The sequence below is a fragment of the Oryx dammah genome, unplaced genomic scaffold (genome assembly GCF_014754425.2).
Source record: "Oryx dammah isolate SB20612 unplaced genomic scaffold, SCBI_Odam_1.1 HiC_scaffold_10, whole genome shotgun sequence".
NCBI lineage: Eukaryota > Metazoa > Chordata > Mammalia > Artiodactyla > Bovidae > Oryx > Oryx dammah.
In genome coordinates this window covers 62,142,023-62,163,145 of record NW_024070194.1, presented here as the reverse complement: position 1 = coordinate 62,163,145, position 21,123 = coordinate 62,142,023, and the positions used below count along the sequence as shown (strand labels likewise).

At 37.7% G+C, this 21,123-nt stretch overlaps 1 protein-coding gene across 1 annotated transcript in view; it reads left to right on the top strand.

Annotated features, from left to right (window-relative positions):
• MALRD1 (MAM and LDL receptor class A domain containing 1) overlaps nt 1-21,123 on the top strand; it is a 585,291-nt gene that overhangs the window by 536,490 nt on the left and 27,678 nt on the right. The window contains exons 37-38 of the mRNA XM_040248365.1: nt 11,316-11,395; nt 11,489-11,585. Coding sequence (XP_040104299.1) covers nt 11,316-11,395; nt 11,489-11,585 — 177 coding nt within the window. The remainder of the gene's footprint in view (nt 1-11,315; nt 11,396-11,488; nt 11,586-21,123) is intronic.

Below are 21,123 nucleotides of genomic sequence, written 5' to 3'. Positions count from 1 at the left end.
AAAACTACATACCCAGGGAAAAGGGAGTGTTTAATAAATCCTAAAGCACAATGTACTCTTGCACATTGTATTCAGATTGCTGGTAATTTATTTAGGATATTAGCATCTATGAGCAATATTGTTCTCAGCTTTTCTTCTCTGCATATTTTTTAAGGTTCATTACTAGGCAAGCATTAGCTCCCTGAAGTAAATTGGCTTGCTTTTTATTCTCTGAAACAGCATGTAAAGCATGAGAATTACCTTTCTTGAAACTTTGAAAGGACAGAACAGCCAAATAGCCTGGTCTTGAAGGAGTGTTTAAGGCTTTTTCAATATCATATGTATTATTGAACTTATCTGGATTTCTACCACTTACATTAATTGTATAATTTGCAGTATCATTGCAAAATCACTCATTTCATTGAAGTCTTCAAGTTTCTATTTCTAGTTTAATATGTAAATATGTGTGTATATACATATAAAACAAAATTTATTGTTTATACATTATATATATTTGCATATTCACATTTATACTTAGAAGTACATTTAAAATATATGTATATGATATATATGCTTATGCATACATGTGTACATTAAATTTGAGTAGTCACAAGTGCAATGAAGAAATCATTAGGGTAAGCAGGTTGCTAGAAAGGGATGGGGAAGGTATGAAGGCAGTGATATATTTTTGATAAATTTGTTAAGGCCTCTCTGAGAGGGTGTAATTTGAGTCCAGATCACAGTTCCAGGAAAGTGCAAACTATTCTAAGATTTGGGCAAAAACTGCTTAAGTGTCAGAAAAGGCATGAAGTCTCTGAGGCATTATGAAGTCCCTAAGGCAAGAACAAGCTTAGTGTCTTTAGGGAAGAGCAGTACCAGACAACATGTGATCTAATAGATTACAGTGCACCTAGAAAAAGGCCAGGTGTATAATGTGGATTAGCCAAAAAGTTCATTTGAGTTTTTCCATAACATCTTATGAAAAACACTATAGAAAATCTCAAACGAGGTTTTTGGCCAACCCAATAGGAGACATTCAATAATTACTCACTGAACAAAGAGTACAGGGTTTAGACATTTTTTTTTCTCAGTTGGATGAAAGGTCATTAGAAGATTCATTGTTGTGTACTGAAGAAGTACAGGACCTCATTATTAATGAAAGTCAAAGTGAGTCCTAAACACCCATGAACTTTCATCCTGGCCTTTGTGGGTACTCTGGTTAGTGGACGTCCCTTCCAGAGCTGACAATTCATTGTTCCTTCTAGTTTTCAGCCTTACCATCTTGTGTGTTTTTGTATGTATTTCAACACACATATATTCAACGGAGAGAAAGCAAGAATAAGGTCTTGCTGGAATTAAGTCAGAGTTTATGTTTTAAAGGAAAATTCTTTTACACTTCATAGAATGGCAGGAGAAAAAGTTCAAAAACCTATTTCTTGCTAGTTTACACTCCACAGCAAAAACTTAATGTCTTTATCTTCTTCATCCTAGAACAAGACTGGTTTCTATTGACTTGCAGCCATTTTCAATTGCCCAGTTTGTGAATTATTTAGTTTCTATGTTATTTCCTCTACCTTTCCCCCCCGCTCTTTCATCTGACTCCAGGGAAATATTACTTCATAACAGTTGGAACAAAAAAAAAAGAAAAACTAAGTGGGAAGCTCAAAACATCAATTTTAGGAATTCCTTTTTTTTTTAGTATCACATCAGTTCCCTATATGAACAAGGAGGAAACAGAAGCATACTTTTTATCGGCTTTATTTCTATTCTGAAGTAATTAAAATGGTTTCTCCTGTAATAATTTGAAGTAACATGTGAAAGTGCTTCCTTCGTATATTTGCAATTCTGTGCAATTTAGCTACCAGTTCGAGTGGTGGTGAGGGTTGTTACTTAGTTGCTCAGACTCTTTTGTGACCCTATGGACTATCCTGCCAGGCTCTTCTGTCCATGGGGTTTTCTGGGCAAGGATACTGGAGTGGGTTGGCATTTCCTACACAAGAGCATGTGATTTACATTTACAAGTTCTCATCCCCTAAGGACAAAATCTGACCATACGTACGCTGCTTTTGGTTAGCAGGGCAAGAAGAGAGACACAGATGTAGAGAATGGACTAGTGGGCTCGGGGGAGAGGGAGCCAGGAAGAATTGAGAGAGTCGCATTGACATATATACACTGCCAGTGTACAATAGCTAGCTAGTGGGAAGCTCAGCTCAGCTCAGCTCAGTACTCTGTGATGACCTAGAGGGGTGGGCTGGGGGTAGGAGGGAGGTTCCAGAGGGAGGGGATAGATGTATACCTGCAGCTGACTCTCATCATTATACAGCAGAAACTAATATATCATTGTAAAACAATTATACTCCAATAGAAAAGAACAAACTAGTGGTTACCAGTGGAAGAGGGAAGCGGGGAGGGGCAACCGGGGGTAGGGGAGTAAAAGGTACAAACTATTATATATAAAATAAGCTACAAGGCTATATTATACAACACAGAGAATATAGCCAATATTTTAAAATAACTATAACTGGAACATAAACTTTAAAAATTGTGAATCACTCTATTGTATACATGTAAAATATAATATTGTATACCTGTAATATGTAATATTGTATACCTGTAACATATAATATTGCACAGCAACTGTAGTTCAATAAGGAGAGGTCTATATTCCTAAGGAAATTGAATATAGTGAGAAATTTACAAATATTCCTATGGTACAATGACAAGAACACAGGCTAAGCAGTTTTGAGAACCTGAATTTGCCACTTACAAAAGCATTGCTCTCTGAGCTTCAGTTTCCTCTCTATAAATTGGGGATAATAACACTTAACAAGGGGTTCTAAGGCATCGGTTCTCAAAATGTGGCCTCTGTTCAGTGTCACTGAAAACTTGTGAGAAATGGAATTCTGGGGTCACCTCACACTTACTGAATCAGAAACTCTGTGGATGGGCCAGCCATCTGTTTTCACAAACATTCCAGGTCATTTTATTACACACTAAAGTTATAAATGACCATGACTGTGGCTAAACAGATACTATTTGGACTCTGGACTTTCATTAAAATGAAAGTGTAACAAATTGCCCATGTGTTAACTCCCATTGTTGTGATGCTAGTGAATATTTTCAGCAAATATTGTCCTTGAGCAGGATTGTGCTAATTGGAGCATATAGGAGTTAAACAGGTATAGTCTTTACCTTAAAAAAAAAAATTCATAGTCAAGAAAGATTTATAAAGAACTCAGAAGTTGTGGTACTGTATGTTAAGAGCTATCATGGGAGCTTGCAGAATGTCCTAGAACCAAAGATGGTCCATTTAAGTTAGGCAGGGGCATGAAGGAAGGCTTCCCAGGGGATGCTGTTTGGTCTGTGTCCTTAAAGTGAGTTGGCTAGGTTGATAAAGATTGAACCCATTTTCCAGCTAATGAGAATAGATGTCTTAGAAAGTCCTAGGAGTGTGAAAGAGTATCTTAGAAGAAGGGGGCTTAAATAAAGGTAAAGAGAGTGTGAACAAAGGGAGAGTGAAGATCAAACCCTCCATACCATCAAGAGGCCCTGTTGAAGTCTCCATGTGAAACCTCTTCATCTAGATAGGATTATCACAGCTGCAGAAAACCAGCAAAGGCTTGTATCAGGGAAGGTATATGATGTGACATCAGTTTTCTAAGGCAGGAAATCCAGTTCCAGTACTAGAGCAAGGAGGGCCTTTGGCCATGTGATCAAAGCAGGATTGAGCAGAAGGACGTATGGCTGAGATGCCTAGCAGGTAAATTGATGGAACTTTGGTGATTGAGATGATCAGCGGCCCCTAACCTTTATGGCATAAGGGATCGGTTTCGTGGAAAACAATTTTTCTAGGGAGTGGGATGGTGAGGTTGGTTTTGAATAATCAAGCACATTGCTTATATTGTGAACTTTACTTTTATTATTATATCAGCTCCATGTCAGATCATCAGGCATTAGATCTCGGAGGTTGGGGGCCCCTGGAAATGATGAAGTGGAAGAATGGATATGGGAATTCAGAAACTGTTTTTAACCTATATATCTTTCTTTTAACATAAAATTCTCCTCTCTCTCTGATGCTTGAAATGTCATATTTCAAAACAGAATTAAGATTCCCTTTAAAGAGTTTTCAAAATTGTTAGGAAAAAATACAATCAGATGTGTTTGCCTCATTATCCTGAATCAGTAAGAAGTATTGGATCAGGTCAGCTAATTAAAATCTAAAATATTCAAATATCAACATGTTATGAAATAGCCATGCCTCTGCATTATCACTTAGTTTGTTTTTTATTACTTTAGAATTATTTGAACAACTCATATTGCTTAAAAAGGAGAGAGTAAACCCCCTGCTGGTTCCCACCAAATTAATCCATGAACACATGCTTGAAAATGTGTGGCTCCTCATTTGTTTTTCCTGGCAATGAGCGAGATGAGCTGCGACCAGCACACAGATGACAGAAAGGATGGGAGGATCTTTTGTTCCAGGTGTTCGTGAGTAATGAATGGGTGTTCCCAAGCGCACCCAGAAATAAGCTGTTATTTTATAACTCCTCCCTTATTACCTACTAGTAACAGAAGACCTCTAAGAATTTAGGAAAGATTAGGATGCTGGCTGTGGCTGAAAGAGTCTAACTACATTTTATTTCTCCCTTTCTCCTGTTTGTGTTAAGAAAACAGGCCCTTATGCATGGATGGAGTGGGATGTTTATCTTTCTCTTTCAGGAGGGCTCTGCCTAATACTTCTAAATGTTATAAAATATGCTGCAGCTAATTAGTCAAGGAGGAAATTAGTCCAAGCGAATTAATCACTGGTGCTCAATGCGGAATTTCAGTGCTTTGTGACTCAGAGATTATTTAGTTGTTTCTCCTGCTTTCTTGTTTTCTGTTAAAATGAATTCACCCATGTCAACACGGATGGCTCATTAGGGTCTTACCGCCATTGTCCCACTCCCCTTCTGCTGGCATAGGCTCGCCATAGGGATCAGAAAGCACTCCGTCTGAACTGATGCTTTCATGCAAAGTTGGGTTGGCACTACTTTCTCCTTCCTTGGAGCACTTCCAGTGGGTAAAAACCACAGGGGGTGGGGGAGGGGTGTAGAAGTGTTCAACACAGGCAGTGAGCACTTTATTAAACACCTGCTCTTCCTTCCTCTACCTGTGTAACTGGTTCAAGAACCTCCAGGTAAATTTGGATGTAAAAATGCTTTTTAAGTGACATAAGTGAAAAGTTATAAAAGTAGAAGCTGTGAACCATGGCTTTTCACTGTCTCCTAAGATTTACTGATGCTCAGGCAGGGGTGGAGACAGGACTGTTGTCAGATGCCAGCTCCCTGGAGGGTCAGTATGTTAGGGCAGGGAATGATCATGACCATGGTTTATACAGAAAGCAGAAGGCTGGGTATCAAAAAACCTGACATGATAATACTTTACAGTTAGCAATGTGCTTTCATGTGCATTTTTAAAATTCAGTTCTCCTACACATCCTGTGAGATGAGTTGTACTTATTACTCTTTATAAATAGGAAACTGAATTTTGTGTGTGTGTGTATAACTGTTGTGTAGTATTTTGAAAGTCTAGATGAATACCATGATTTTTCTTTAGTTGGGTGGAGAAAATTGAAGTCAAAGTGTTAGTGTCGCTCAGTTGTGTCGACTCTTTGCAACCCCATAGACTGTAGCCGACCAGGCTCCTCTCTCCATGGAATTCTCTAGGAAGGAATACTGGAGTGCTAGCCATTCGCTAGGCAGGAATACTGGAGAATGGCTAGCCATTCTCTTTTCCAGGGGATCTTCCCAACCCAGGGATGGAAACTGGGGTTTTTCTCTCTCTCTCTCTCTTTTTTTTTTTTTTTTTGCTTATATTTGTTTGTTTGTTTTTTTAACTACTGTTGCTTTTGTAAGAGGAAAAATAATCACTTTTTAATTAATGAAAAGTATGTCTTCTCTCTAAATAAATGAGTAAATAAAAAGTAAAATGAAGTGATCTGACTCTCCTAAAGCTACAGAGCTAGAAAGTGGCTTAGTCTTGCTGAATGAATCCAGGTGCCCTGATTCTCCTTTCTTAGTCTTTCTCAGCACCACATCTGCCTCCTCTACATCAAGATGTTTGCAGGGTGAAACTTAATGTGATAAATGGATGTTTTCAGACAATGAAAATCAGACCCCCTTGTCTCTCCTAATAGACAAAAACCATGAAGTTAATGGCAATTATAAACAACTATATTCCAACTTTAGGAAGAATGTGGGAAGCAAAACCATGTAGTAAACAAAGCATCAACTGAGAGCCAAAGAGATACAGTGTAAGGGCTTGTTCACAGAGTACCTTTGGTGACTCACTGCTCAACCACTCTGGGCATTTATTTTCTCAACTATGAAATGGGGAAATAACTTGTATCCTGTAACATGGGTGTATCACAAATAATATATTAAAGTATTTAGAATATTGTTTAGCACATAGGAGGTGCTCAATCCACTCCCTATTGGGTTTAGTATACTGTAGTTTTCTGAAGCATGAATGTCATTGTAGAATGATATCAGTTCCTATAACAATATTCATAATTTTAATAATCATAAAATGTTACTGTAAACATGCCTAGTAAAAAAAAAAAGTCTACTACTAGAATGCTAAATGATGAATCTGCACTATATTCAAAATCCCTTCCTTCTGAAGGAAGTTCCCTTTTGCAGATTTAAACTATAGAGTATTTCTGAAAAAATATACTTCAGTAAAGAACTAGGAAATCTAGAGGCTAGATTAGCATCCCATTAACAATTTAAACATAATTCAGACATATCTCTCCAGATCCCATCAGTCACTGATGGTTTCTACATACTCAGATGACCATTTTTTCTGACTCACTGTATAATGTATATATAAACACTTCATGCTCTGGAATAAATATACTTTAATAAATCACTTGTTCCATACATGTCTAGTTGTGATTGTACATTTTTCACTTTCTGAGTCTGGAGAAATAGATTCTGGAAGCAGTTTTTTTCATCTTCTCCTTTAGCATTTTTCTGTCCCTTTCTTATACTTCATATATTTTATTTTCTATTTTGTTTCTTACTTATGTTTAAAAAAGGTTTTTATCTCTTAAGTTTATGCTCCTGCCAATTCTCTAGCATATCTTGGCCATCCTTTTTCTATGTGGCAGACTATCTTGTATGTAGTAGACATTCAATAAATATTTTAAGAATAAGGGATTATTGATTTAATGATGAGAACTTCAGGGATCAAAATGGAAGAGTAGGAAAATGGGTTTTGCATGTGTGCTCCTAAAAGAAGACCAGACTCAAACTGGCTCAGATGATACAGGAATTTATTGACTCATGTATCTAAAAAGTCTGAATGCAGAGCAGACGTGAAATCGGAACAGACTGAAAAGGTTTAAATGCCATTAAGATTGTTCCTCCCTTTCTCTATGATTTCCTAGGCTGTGTCTTCCCAGTAGGTTATTTTATCCTCAGGCTGGCTTTTGTAGCAAAATGGTAGCTTCATAAGGCCATATTCTTCCTTGTTCACATCAGAATTGGACAGAGGATAATTGTTACCATAAATATCCATCAATGTGTACCCACTGGTGACAGAATTATTTCTGGAAAACTTACGTCCATGTCTGTCTATGAACCAATCCCTGTTGACTGGGAATGCTGCCTAGTAATGGACAGGGTTCTGAGGCAAAACACTGCACCAAGGAAAATGAGATAACCCTAGAGACAGGCTGGGGTTCCATCTCAACCAAACCATGGAAATGCTTATAATTTGGTGGAGGGAAGGGAAGGAGGATGGGTGTTTCAATGAATTTGGTGCAGGCAGTCATAACATACATGGTAACTGAGTAGCAGCTTGAACCTCCATTGTCCTAAAATAAGGCTGAAATGCTTCCAAATGCCCCTTGGAAGAAAAGCTATGACAAACCTAACAGCATACTAAAAAGCAGAGACATCACTTTGCCAACAAAGGTCCATCTAGTCAAGCCTATGGTTTTTCCAGTAGTCATGTACAGATGTGAGAGTTGGACCATAAGGAAAGCTGAGCACCAAAGAATTGGTGCTTTTGAACAGTGGTGTTGGAGAATATTCTTGAGAATCCCTTGGACTGCAGGGAGACCAAACTAGTCAATCCTAAAGAAAATCAATCCTGAATATTCATTGGAGGGACTGATGCTGAAGCTGAAGCTCCAATACTTTGACCACCTGATGTGAAGAACCAACTTATTGGAAAAGACCCTGATACTGGGAAAGGCTGAAAACAGGAGAAGGGGATGACAGAGAATGAGGTGGGTAGGTGGCCTCACCGACTCAATAGATATGAGTCTGAGCAGGCTCCAGGAGATAGTGAAGGACAGGAAAGCCTGGCGTGCTCCAGTCCATGGGGTCACAGAGTTGGAAATGACTGAGTGACTGAACAACAAAAGATAAGGCTGAAATGCTGCAATGTTAAACTCATTAGGTATATGAAATAAGTGAGAAAGCACACAGCCTCACATTAACTCAGAATAAATTAAATTTTCCCCAAAAACATTTTGTCTATGCATACTTTCTAAATAAAAATGAGTTATTTTTGACATTTTGTCAAGCTTAACAGGTCATTTTTTGATTTAACTGTTTCTTATGACTTAATATGAAAAAGACTTCCAGAATAATTTCATCACATCTAGCATTTCTTTTCTTCTTGACATTAAAACAAAACAAGCCTTCTCATTTACACTGAGATATCCTAGTCTTTGGCTTCCCTGTTGTCTCACTGGTCAGGAATCTGCAACAGATGCAAGAGATGCAGGTTTGATCCCTGGGTCAGAAAGATTCCCTAGAGAAGGAAATACAACCCATTCCAGTATTCTTGCCTGGGAAATCCCACGAACAGAGGAGCATGGCAGGCTATAGTCCATGGGGTTGCAACAGAGTTGGATATGACTTAGTGACTAAACAACAACAATAATCCTAGTCTTTAGCACAAATATTATATAGTGTTTATCATCCTTATATTAATAGATCTTATTGGGTTATACAAGAGGTGGAATCACCATTGCATTCAATCTTGTCTAATCATAATGTAGCTAAAACATTACCTAGAAAGGATTATTTGGTTTTTAATTTCAAGCAAATAGAATGAATCTTATTGCCTCATTGTTTTAGGGATCTCACTCTTGGTATCAGACAGTTATACAGGATTCCCCACACCCACCCGACTCACCACCCAGCCACCCAGCTTTTCACAGCTGTGCCTGGAATGCCCCGCCTGGACTGGTATCCTCTGGTTGGCATCTGCTTAGGCAAAGCACACCAGGTTCTTCCCAACAGATCATCTACTTTCCCTTTTTCTCCCCACAAGAGCCTTCACCTTCTGTCCCCAACAGCTGTTAAAACTATCCAGAATGCTGCCACTGAAAATAACAATCTGTGCCTTCCTTCTTCAGGAAAAGTCAGTCTCTTATTTTTCATTTGGTATGCTACTATTGATGATTTGCTAGTGAAAAATAAATAGTTGAATGAGATATCTAAGCTTCAGATTACACATGAAGAGGAATAGAGAGGATGACTAGCCTTAAAAAAGAAAATCTCAGTGATCTTTAGGATTGACTGGTTTGATCTCCTTGCATTTCAAAGGAACCTCAAGAGTCTTCTCCAGTACCACAATTTGAAAAGCATGGATTCTTCAGCACTCAGCCTTCTTTATGGTCCAACTCTCACATCTGTACATGACTGCTAGAAAAATCATAACTTTGACTATACAGACCTTCGTCAGCAAAGTAATGTCTTAGATCAAGTCAGTTGAAGGCAAAATGTGAAAGACTGACATGTAGATTCACACTGCCAACTTGAGAACTGATAAAAAAATACTTATTAAGGTTTATGAGAGTAAAAAAAACAAATAGACTCTGATCTTAAACATTTCTAATTTATTTTAATTTGAATAGAGACATCAAAAACAACTAAATTGTCTTAAATTTCTTTTTAAAGAATATTTACTACGGAAAGAAGGCATTCTTATGGGCCCCCTTGAACCTCTAAGCTTTTTATATTTAAGGAAGCTATTGCTTTTTTTGAAGAAATTGATATTGGTTATTCAGATTTTCAAAGTCAAAAGGGAGACTGAGAAAAAAAATTAACTGTGTGCTGAAGAAACATTGCTTCTAACACATAGCTTTTAAAAACATTCATTCAAAAGCCAGTTTTTAATCCAATTGGCAGGAAACTCAACCAAACCCTTCTTAATTTGTATCCTGTTATTTCTGGTAAACAAGAATGTATATATAAGCTTTCACATTCATATGCAAACACATTCTACCAGAGAAATTCTGACACTTATGCTGCTTAGAAATAAACCTCGTTTCCCTTTGAGGCATGAGTTAGTTTCCAGTTCTGAACTTTCTGAAGGCCATCCATATCAGAGCAGATGTTCCCACTGTTACAAATTTCATCACGTATGACCCTAAATAAAGCAGAGATAGTGAAATCCTATAGGATTGATGGTATTTCCAATTTGATTATTAATCTGATTCCACATCTATGAAATTGAAGGATCATCCCCTTATAATGAGAAATAAAAATACTCTCTGATTTATATTTATGTTAATCTATTATTTGAATATTCTCTATTGGTATCTGAAAGAACTTAAATCCATTCACTATTGAAAAATGTGCTAGCTTTAGAGTTTGAAACAAATGAAAAAGTAAAGTAATATTGGGCACTGGTGAAAAGTGAAGTCAACTTTTGAAAACAAGAAATGAGTCTTGTCTCCACCATCAGTTCAGCTCCGTTGCTCAACCATGTCTGACTCTTTGCAACGCTATGGACTGCAGCATGCCAGGCTTCCCTGTCCATCGCTAACTCCCGGAGCTTGCTCAAACTCATATCCATTGAGTCAGTAATGTCATCCAACCATCTCATCCTCATCCCTTCTCCTCCTGCCTTCAGTCTTTCCCAGCATCAGGGTCTTTCCCAATATATGGAAATATGGAATTGCTCTGCCACAGTAATCAAAGGAACTGTGGAACACAGGAATTGAAGGAAATATAGTCCAATATATGGAATATGGTTCCCACCAAATAGATAAAGAAATCAAGCCCCCACCTTACAGATAAGACAAGGAGGGAATAAATACTGAAAAAAAAATTCTCTGACACAATAATATGAAAATAATAAAATTTAATTTTTTTTTGCTTTGCTTTAGCATTTTTGGTTTCATATCAAAGTTACCCACATTCCTGGTATCTCATTATTTTTAAACATTCATTGTTTTATTCCATGACAGTACTGCTAAAATATGTTTCCACTTCTTTCTTTGTTTCTTTATTTTTTTTACCAACTATCACATTGTATCTCATTTCCAGATGTGCACAAGGTTGGAAGGGAAATCGTTGCCACATCAAGGTTAACCCACCGACTGCTGATTTCACGAACACTCAGAACAGTAAGTGACATTGTGACCAAAATCACTTGAGTTTTGGAGTCTCTAATATTTTTCACTGAATATTTACATTTTTTTATTGGTTTGAAATTCCAGATATATGGACCCTCCTGGGTATTGGATTAGCTTTACTGATAGCTCATATTACACTAGCGGCCTTGTGTTTTCTTGCCAACAGAAAAGTACCAGTAAGGTAAGTGATGCCTTCCATTGCTCTGGCAGACCAATTTTCTGAAACATTTCATTTGTTATATTTTTCTTTCATTCCATATTACATTCAGGTAACTTTAGTTTTCCATACTTCGTGGATTTATTTTTCTGGGAAGAAAGCCTAAGCTATTTAATGATGAGTAGTTTTTAAATAAAAAGCCATAAGTTTACTTTTCGGATTATGTTAGGAACATTTTTGATGACACCAAATAACAAAATCTGACGTTTGGCCCAAATGAAAAATGCACAAGGTGATGGATGTTCCACTTTCCGTCAGCGCTCAGGGTCATCAGCACAACTATCAAAGAGACTCTTTCTCAGCTTGCTCAGGGAGGTCTTGCACCAGTGCCCCAGACCAAGACTCCACGTCCTAGGCGGCACACAGATCCGAAGCTGAGATCTGTGTACCTGGAGGGACTCTGTGGGCTCGACTCATGCATGGTTAAGACCTCACAACCTACTGTGCCCTTCAGGATTCTGGGGCTTCCTACTCCATACCCATCTTCTATCATCTGAATGAGAAACACATCACATCCCCCCAGTAATGAAACCGATTGTCTTTCCAATGAACTAAACAAGCTAAGGGCTCAAAATAAGACTTAATGAAATTTTAAGAAATTAAAGAAATGCATTGTGTCTTGCACACCTGCATCTGTGTTCAGAAATTTAGATTTGCTGCTAGCCAGTGTGTCACAGAGCCCTGCAAAAGCTGCCTGTTCCTTGGTGCCAACTTATATCCGCCTCTTGCTTGAATTCTCCACAGATCTCCAGCCTGCAATCATGTTAATTAGCAGACACCAAACTCGATATCATCAATTAAGGCAAATTTATTATAAAATTATAGTGTTCATTAGGAAAAAAGATACGATGTTTTAATCCATTACTATTAAGGTCTTACTCATCTATTAATTCTTTGTTTCTTATGTGCCTAAAATATGCCAGACAATGTGGATACAAACATGAATGAAAATAAGTCTGGACTTAATGTAGTGGGAAAAAACATAAAGCTACTAAGTGAAAGACTGGTTTTGTGCTACTATATAGTAGCATTTTCCAGAGAAACAAAAAATGGATAAAAAGATAGAAGCTAGCTGCAGCAGCAGCAGCTAGCTAGTTAGATATTCTGTTATTTCTATCCTTCTGTGTTTATATATGTCTTTAAATATCAAATACATAATATATTTATATTTAATGTATGAACATAATATACAACCTATACAATAAACTAGTAATTATTATATAAGTATTATATATATATTATTATGTTTAAATATGTCAGTATATAATATATTAAGATATCTTAAAAATTAATATATCTTCCTATAAAGAATTAGATATTAATATATTACATTTATGAAATATGTATTATAAATTTATTTATTAATATTAATGAAATAATCATATTTAATTGTATTAATAACATAATATATTAAGAGAGAAGGATTTATTTGCTCACGTAATAGTGGGGACTGGCAAGCATGAAACTTGCAGGGCAGGCCTGCAAGCTGGAAAGTCAAGTAAGCATTGATGGTGTAAGCTTGAGTCTAGAATCTTTCAGACAAGCTATCAGCCTGGAAACACGGGTAGGATTTCTCTGTTGTAATCTTGAGGCAGAATTCTTTCTTTTTTTTAAGAAATCTCAGCATTTACTCCTAAAGCTTTCAAATAAGTGAATGAGCCCCACCCACAATAGAGGTAGTAATCTTAAAATTGGCTGATGGTAAGTGCTCCTGACATCTGAGAAGTCCTTCACAGCAGCATCTTGAGTATGGTTTGAACAAACAACAGGGCTCCACAGCCCAACCAAGTTGACACAAAACTAATCATTGCAGTATATAAATAAGTTTTCATATGAACACAACCAGCAGAGGTCCTCAAAAAGAACCTCAAGTTTCACACTTTCTCCAGATTCATATTGGACAACCTGTATATTCTGGGCTATGGAGAGACCTCTAAAGCAAATGTTGGTGGCACTGCAGCCCAGCCTGAGAGATCTCTTTTCCTCTTTCTCTCCTTTCTCACTTAGAGTTTGAAATCATAATTATTTTCTTAATTGAGGTACAGTTGTTTTACAGTGTGGTGTTAGTTTCTGGTGTATAGCAAAGTAACTCAGTTATATGTGTATATACATATATTTTTTCCCAGATTACTTTCCATTATAGGTTTTTACGAAGTATCAAATATAGTTCCCTGTGCTATACAGTAGGACTTTGTTATCTGTTTTTTTTTTTTTTTTTGCATATTTATTTATTGCAATTACTTTTTTTTTAATTTTTATTTTTACTTTATTTTACTTTACAATACTGTATTGGTTTTGCCATATCTGTTTTACCTATAGAAGTAAGAGTCTGGCAGGCTACAGTCTATGGGGTCGCAAAAGAGTGGGGCACAACTTAAGCAACTGAACAAGTGTGTATCTGTTAAACCCCAAACTCCTAATTTATCCCTTCCCCACCACTTTCCCCTTTGGTAACAGTAACAAACCATAGTTTGTTTTCTATGTTTGTGAGTCTGTTTCAGTTTTCTAAATAAGTTCATTTGTACTATTTTTTTTTCCGATTCCCTGGGACATGTTTTAACATATGTATTTAAATTTAACAATGTCAGCTTTTTCAGAAAATTAAGTTTGAGTTGGTTGATTGGATAGTTAGCACGACTGGCTTTGTCACTTAGATGAGATGGTAGACAAATTCCATAATTTAAAGAACTCAATATAAAATATTCCAGAAATTCTTTTCTTTGCAACCACTAAACTTATAGCTTACTGTGAACGATATCAGATTCTTGATCTCCGAAGATTTAGCTTCAGGACCAGAGATCAGGCTTGACCACTCAGGGCTCTTGTGTGGCAGAAGTTTCATTACAGTGAAAAACAAAGAAGGCTTCTGACAACGACATCAGAAGGGGATGGAAAGTGCCCCCTCACTAGTCTTAGCAAGGGAGCTATATACTTTTTAAATTGGTGCATGTACAATAATAAAAATATTACTGAGTAGGAAATTATAAGACCTGAATGTGATCTTGGAAATGCCTCTTGATTCAATGCCGTGAACATTTATTAAGACTTCCTATGTCCACCGACTTTGAGATAGGCAGGAATTAATGTAAGCAGGAAATTTATCACCTTCTCTAAATAAACCTTAACCTTAATGTTTTTCATTAGTTTTTATAGAAACAATCTGTAACATAAGGGGTCCTTCAGTGACTTTAAACTTTTTTGTATTCATTTCTGAATAAATCAATAGAATGTCCCAAGATTGTAAAGGTCTTACTAGGCCCACTCCCACAATTTACATTTTAAGGTAACAGGATTAGTCAGAAGGTTCTCAAGAAGGAGAAACATATCCTCAAGCCAGATACATTGTTGTTATAGAATCCTTAATACAGAGTTTAAGCTGAGTTGTTTTGTTGCGTAATCATCAACTCTGGGCTTAAGGAAAAAAACCTAAAACTAAGGACTATAGAAAACAATTTTGTCCTTTTCTCCTCCTTGAGAACTCCAGACCCCTATCTCCTCCTTGAGAGCCCCAGACCCCTCTCTTCTCCTCAGGGACCCCCAACTTCTTCTCAACCTATCTAGAAATTGACTCAATACAATGTTTAGACATTAAGATAAAAATGCAAAAGGGAATGCATATTTTTCTAAATTATTTTAGAGATAACTCAAGTGGCAATGTTCAAAGACCACTGCACCAAGTTTGATTTTCCACCAACTCCACCCTCCACACGCACCCTACCCTTGGGAAGTGTTCCGGTTCCTCTAAAGTGTGTGGCATTTCACACAATATGCCTAGCAGAGCTATACAAACACATGTATTTTTGATACTAAGTAAAAATAACCTGGTATTCCTTCCGGGTTAGTCACTGAGTTGTCAGAATGTTATCCCCAAGGAGATTGGTAAAACACCCTTTTGTAGTGTTATTACTTAACAATTTCCATATTAACCATTCCTTATCTTTACATTCCCAGTTTCTAGCATCATATGCATAACATATCCAATACACACCTATTGAAGACTATCTGTACGTTAATATTATCCATACTTTTGATCGTCACCAGAAATATTGCTCATGTCTACTGATGAATTTTCAATTACAATGTTGCACATTAACTTTTTTTAAATGTCTTTTTGCAAAAAATCATTTAAGCCCTAAAGCAAGTTAGAGTGTTTGGCCGGGAGATAGCTACATGATAACAATGACTCATCTTGAAAATAATACCAAAACTTTGAGATAGGCAGGAATTAATGTAAGCAGGAAATTTATCACCTTCTCTAAATAAACCTTAACCTTAATGTTTTTCATTAGATTTTATAGAAACAATCTGTAACATAAGAGGTCCTTCAGTGACTTGAAACTTTTTTGTATTCATTTCTGAAAAACACAGGATGGAGCACTGTGTGCTCAGACAATGCTAAGCACAGCAACGAGCCTCTTAAAGTTGTTTTTAGAGATGCAGTTCCTGGATTTTATTATACATTCTCTGACCTTTCTGTTAGCTACTTGCCACCAAATGTATGAGTGAGGACACTGATTGCAGGGGAAGAAAGCATCTCAAGCACCTTAATCAAAATAAAGAATTTAGTGTAACAGTGCACATGTCTTACAGAGTTCAAGGGTAGGAATAAAGAGATCAGGCCTCAGGGAGGCCTGGACCCAGGGGTATTCTGCTTCTCATCTCTGCTGTTTTTTACTTCGCTCTTGGTGACTCTCTCTCTGAAGACATACTGCCTTTACTCTGTCTATATAATAAAAACGTGTTGCCTTGAGGATGGATGTTACAAATTATGCCCCCAGACTTGTGGAGAGACTATATCTTTGTTTTTCTATCTCCATTCCATATTCCAAAGGAAGACCCTCTGATTAGCCCACTTGGGTCAAGATCCCATTTCTGGTTAAATCAACTGTGGGTGAGTTATGGGGCAAGATCAACTATACAAACATGGCTGCTGGGACCCCATACAATGCCCCATGGTGAGGATGATGGGGGTCATCACGAAAGGTCTCTGAAAGGTATCTACTACACGTGGCCTCACAGTCCAAAATCCACTAGATTTTCCTCATGAGACTTCAGTTCAGTTGCTCAGTCATGTCCGATTCTTTGCGACCCCGTGAACCGCAGCACACCAGGCCTCCCTGTCCATCACCAACTCCCGGAGTCCACCCAAACCCATTGAGTCAGTGATGCCATCCAACCATTTCATCCTCTGTCATCCTCTTCTCCTCCTGCCCTCAATCTTTCCCAGCATCAGGGTCTTTTCAAATGAGTCAGCTCTTCGCATCAGGTGGCCAAAAGTATTGGACTTTCAGCTTCAACATCAGTCCTTCCAATGAACACCCAGGACTGATCTCCTTTAGGATGGACTGGTTTGATCTCCTTGCAGTCCAAGGGACTCTCAAGACTCTTCTCCAACACCACAGTTCAAAAGCATCAATTCTTTGGCACTCAACTTTCTTTATAGTCCAACTCTCACATCTTTAGAGGATGCAACAAATTTGTATTAACTTCTAGAGTTGTTTGCATTTAATACAAAAAGCTGTAACAATCCCACCTACACCAGGAAGTCAATATTAAAGAACACAAATAAATAGTGGACTATTTATCCTATTTTTCTAAAGCCACATAACACCCACTGCTTTCCTATTTTGGATTACATCATCTTTGCTTGGGGAAAAATACACAGTAAACAGCTGTTTATTATGCTGTCTTGTGGCACTTACTCCTGAGGGATTGTGTTGATTTAATAAATACACTAACAGATGTTAAAAATTAACAGACCTATTTCATTCAGTTATGCTGAGAAATAACATAGGTCTATGTCTTTCTAAAAACTTTCTAAATAATTTCATGGGATTATAAGCATGTACAATAATAAAAATATTACTGAGTAGGAAATTATAAGACCTGAATGTGATCTTGGAAATGCCTCTTGATTCAATGCCGTGAACATTTATTAAGACTTCCTATGTGCTAGTCTTGCAAAAGCTCAAAGATATATATATATAAATCTTATATGCTTTCTGACTCATACTCTATTATAGTAATGTATTTATTTGACTATGGCACATGTAAAGGGCATGTGTAAAGGTAGAAATGTAAAACAAAATACTTTGGGGATAAAATGGAAGGAAAGAATGATCAAAATAGTAATTGTTTATATTTCTGATAAAAAAAGGTGACTGGAATCCCAAAAGGTATACCAGCTGCCCATGCAAAGTACAGATGTTCTTGGTTGAGATTTATGAATGAGTGGCCCTGATGGCCAAATAAAATATCTGTCTCTATATTATTATTCTTTCTCCCAGAGCCTTTCCCACTGCTAACACCTTGTATGATAATGTGTTTCTTTGGGGACAAAAGTTTTGCTTTTCTCCTAGTTTGTGATCCTTGGCTAGACCTAAACTGGGCTCAGTAATGAATATTTATCCTTAGCCAAAATCAAAAATTACTTACTCTGTGCCTCAAGGCATTCAGCTGCTCTTGCAGCTAGAACGTCACTAGTGAGCCTGTCTTTGGTCCCAGAAATGAGTTCTTAGCCTTAGAAAACTGGAATTTCACCAGCAGCAATGACTAAGGTCATCTCCCAATGCTTGCAAACCTTTGCTCTCTCCACATATGCATTTGCCCAAAAGAAGTACAGCTATTAAGATGCACAAACCTAACTCCCCAGTCTCAGGCCTTTGTGCATATATTGACCATGTTCTGTCAACTCTGGTAAATGTTTACTTTGAGCTAGAAAAGGAAAATGGAGAGCAGGGTTTTGAAATCTTTCCCTTAAAAACAGGATTGGACCATATGTGATCATGATTTCTCCTCTTCCTCCTCCTTCCTTTTCTTCTCTCTCTCTCTTTTTTTAAAGAATACCATGCCACCTATTCTTTTCCCTTAATCCTCACCTTTGTTTTTTGTCTTGAAGTGATAGAACAAGCCCATAAAAAAGACCTCAAGGGGGGAACCTGAGGTCTGATCTCAGCCTGATCTCCCTGAGCCTTTGTCCCAGGCAGATCACCTCTCTACACCTCTCAGAAGAGTCTCATTCCCTACCCTGTGCCTGGGGATTTCAGAACACCTTTTATTCAGAGTGGAGTGAGTGGGGCATGGCATATGTCTTGGTGTATCACATAGAGGTGATATATTCTGGGGAGATGCAATTCAGATGGATGAAGAGGGCTGCAAGGGGAAAGTAACATTTATATAAAGCCTGAAAGGATGAGAAACTAGGTAGAGATGAGGAAAGAACACTGCTGCAAATAAAAGATAATGTGGAAACTTACATTTTCTCAGTAGGCTGACATAGCTATAGAATATGGAGGATAACAAGTTACATTACACTTGTGGTAAAAGAATGTGGTAGAGAGGTGGTTAAGTGTTTTGAATGACTATTAAGGAGTTTTCAATTTATTGATAAAGTTGGGATAAATGCTGTCTATTTCTGTCTGTCCCCCCTCCCCCACCCCCAGCATCTAGAGAACTGGCCTTTATGGATTGCATTAATGGGCTCCCTTGTCATCTGAATTTATATTATGTTTGGTTGAAGTGGAGCGCACCTTGAGGGAGGAAAGAAAGAGGGGGCTGGGTATTCATAATCCTGGCTCAAGCTATAATCCTGGCCAGGACCATTCTAGCTGGCTGGTAGCAGTGATAGGTCCATGAGGGGCCCTATGCAGACCCCAGCTGTACCTCTTCTCAGTCTTCCTCCTTCCAGCCTAGGCTGGTAACAGGCCTGATGTCATTGGCCCAGCCTACTGCCACATCATTTATGGTTTCTTTATATTCTGGCCACACCTTTGCAAATCATCAATTTATCAAACACTCCTCACATTTCCCAGTTGCGTATATCAGCTGTTTCCTGCTAGGGCCTTAACTGATACAAGCCAGGAAAGTGTTTTAAGAATGACAAGAAGTCTTTTAAGACTGTAAGAAGAATGACCAGATCATATTTATGGTTAAAATAAAAGAATGCAGAGCATGAGAACAGATCAGGATAAGATTAGAAAAACGATCATCTGTCCAGAGGACATAATCCTATTTCAGAGGTTTGGATGAGAGACAATGAGAACTTGAACTTGAGCAGTGGCAACTGACCTGATATAACTGGTGAGGAAAAAACACACGTCAGAATTGATCCAAGACTGTATTACTTAGACAACTGCCTAGTTGATAATGCCGCTAACAAAAATCCAAAAAACCCAGGGAGATAAACTGGTTGGGCAATAGGGAAGAAAACTATTTTGATATTCTGTATTTTCTCATACATAAAATGAGGAAGTTAAACTAAAGTTTTCCCGAATACTTTAGCTGTGGTCCCTGACCTTTTTGGCACCAGGGACTGGTTCCGTGGAAGACAGTTTTTCCACAGACTGGGAGTGGGGTGACGGTTTCAGGGTGATTCAAGTGTATTACATTTATTATGGACTTTGTTCTTATTACATTGTGATATATAATAAAATAATTATACAATTCACCATAATGCAGTATCAGTGGGTGCCCTGAGCTTTTCCTGCAGCTAGATGGTCCCATCTAGGGGTGATGGGAGAGCAATGGGTTGTTGTTATTTTTCAGTCGCTCAGTCGTATCCGACTCTTTGTGACCCCATGGAATGCAGCACGCCAGGTTTCTCTGTCCTTCACCATCTCCTGCTGCTTGCTCAAACTCATGTCTATTGAGTGAGTGATGCCATCCAACTATGGGGAGCAGCTGTAAAATACAGATGAAACTTTACTCACTCACCTAGCGTTCACCTCCTCCTGTGTGGCCTGGTTCCTAGCAGGCTGTGACTAGGGGCCAGGGAATTGGGAAACCCTGATGTAAAGGCCACCCCCACAATTCAGGGCATGACTATATGTTATGTTTACTATTATTTTTTTATTCATTTATCTTTAAACAGACTTAGGGTTTACCCCTTTGGGCCTTGAGTATTGCCTGGTTGTGATGTATTAATAACTGTTAAACCTTTCAGCTATTAGTGTGCCTTTTATCTGACTGAATAGTGTCCTGTCTTTATCTTTGCATTACAATTCTCCAAGAGAATTAATGCTTAATTTTAAAAATTAAAAATGTCTAACTTACAATTCAAAATTAGACCAGACACCTAGCAAATCTATCTGTATAGTGGTCTTTCAAGATGATTAGCAACAGCAATATCTGGGACTCAGTTATAATTCTATTTGCAGATAAATCTCTGGGAAGCAGAGACAGCAGTGTTTGTTTACTCTTTTCTTTGCCTAACACACAGTGTGCTTTTCACAAATAACATGTAGGGCAGATGAAAAATAAGGTGGCTAGGATCTGTAATGTATTTGCAGGAATATACCAAAGTCTTGGAATTCAGGCTCTATAAGCCAAATATGCCCAAGACATAGAATGAATGATGCCAGCTGCCATATTTCCAGACTCCAGTGAATAAGAACTTATTGGTCAAGGAAGATAGAATAAATTTTCAGAAATACTAGGTTTACTTCTTCCTTTCCCATAAAAATAAAACATAAAAGGAAAAACTTTCACAAACACTAACCACAGA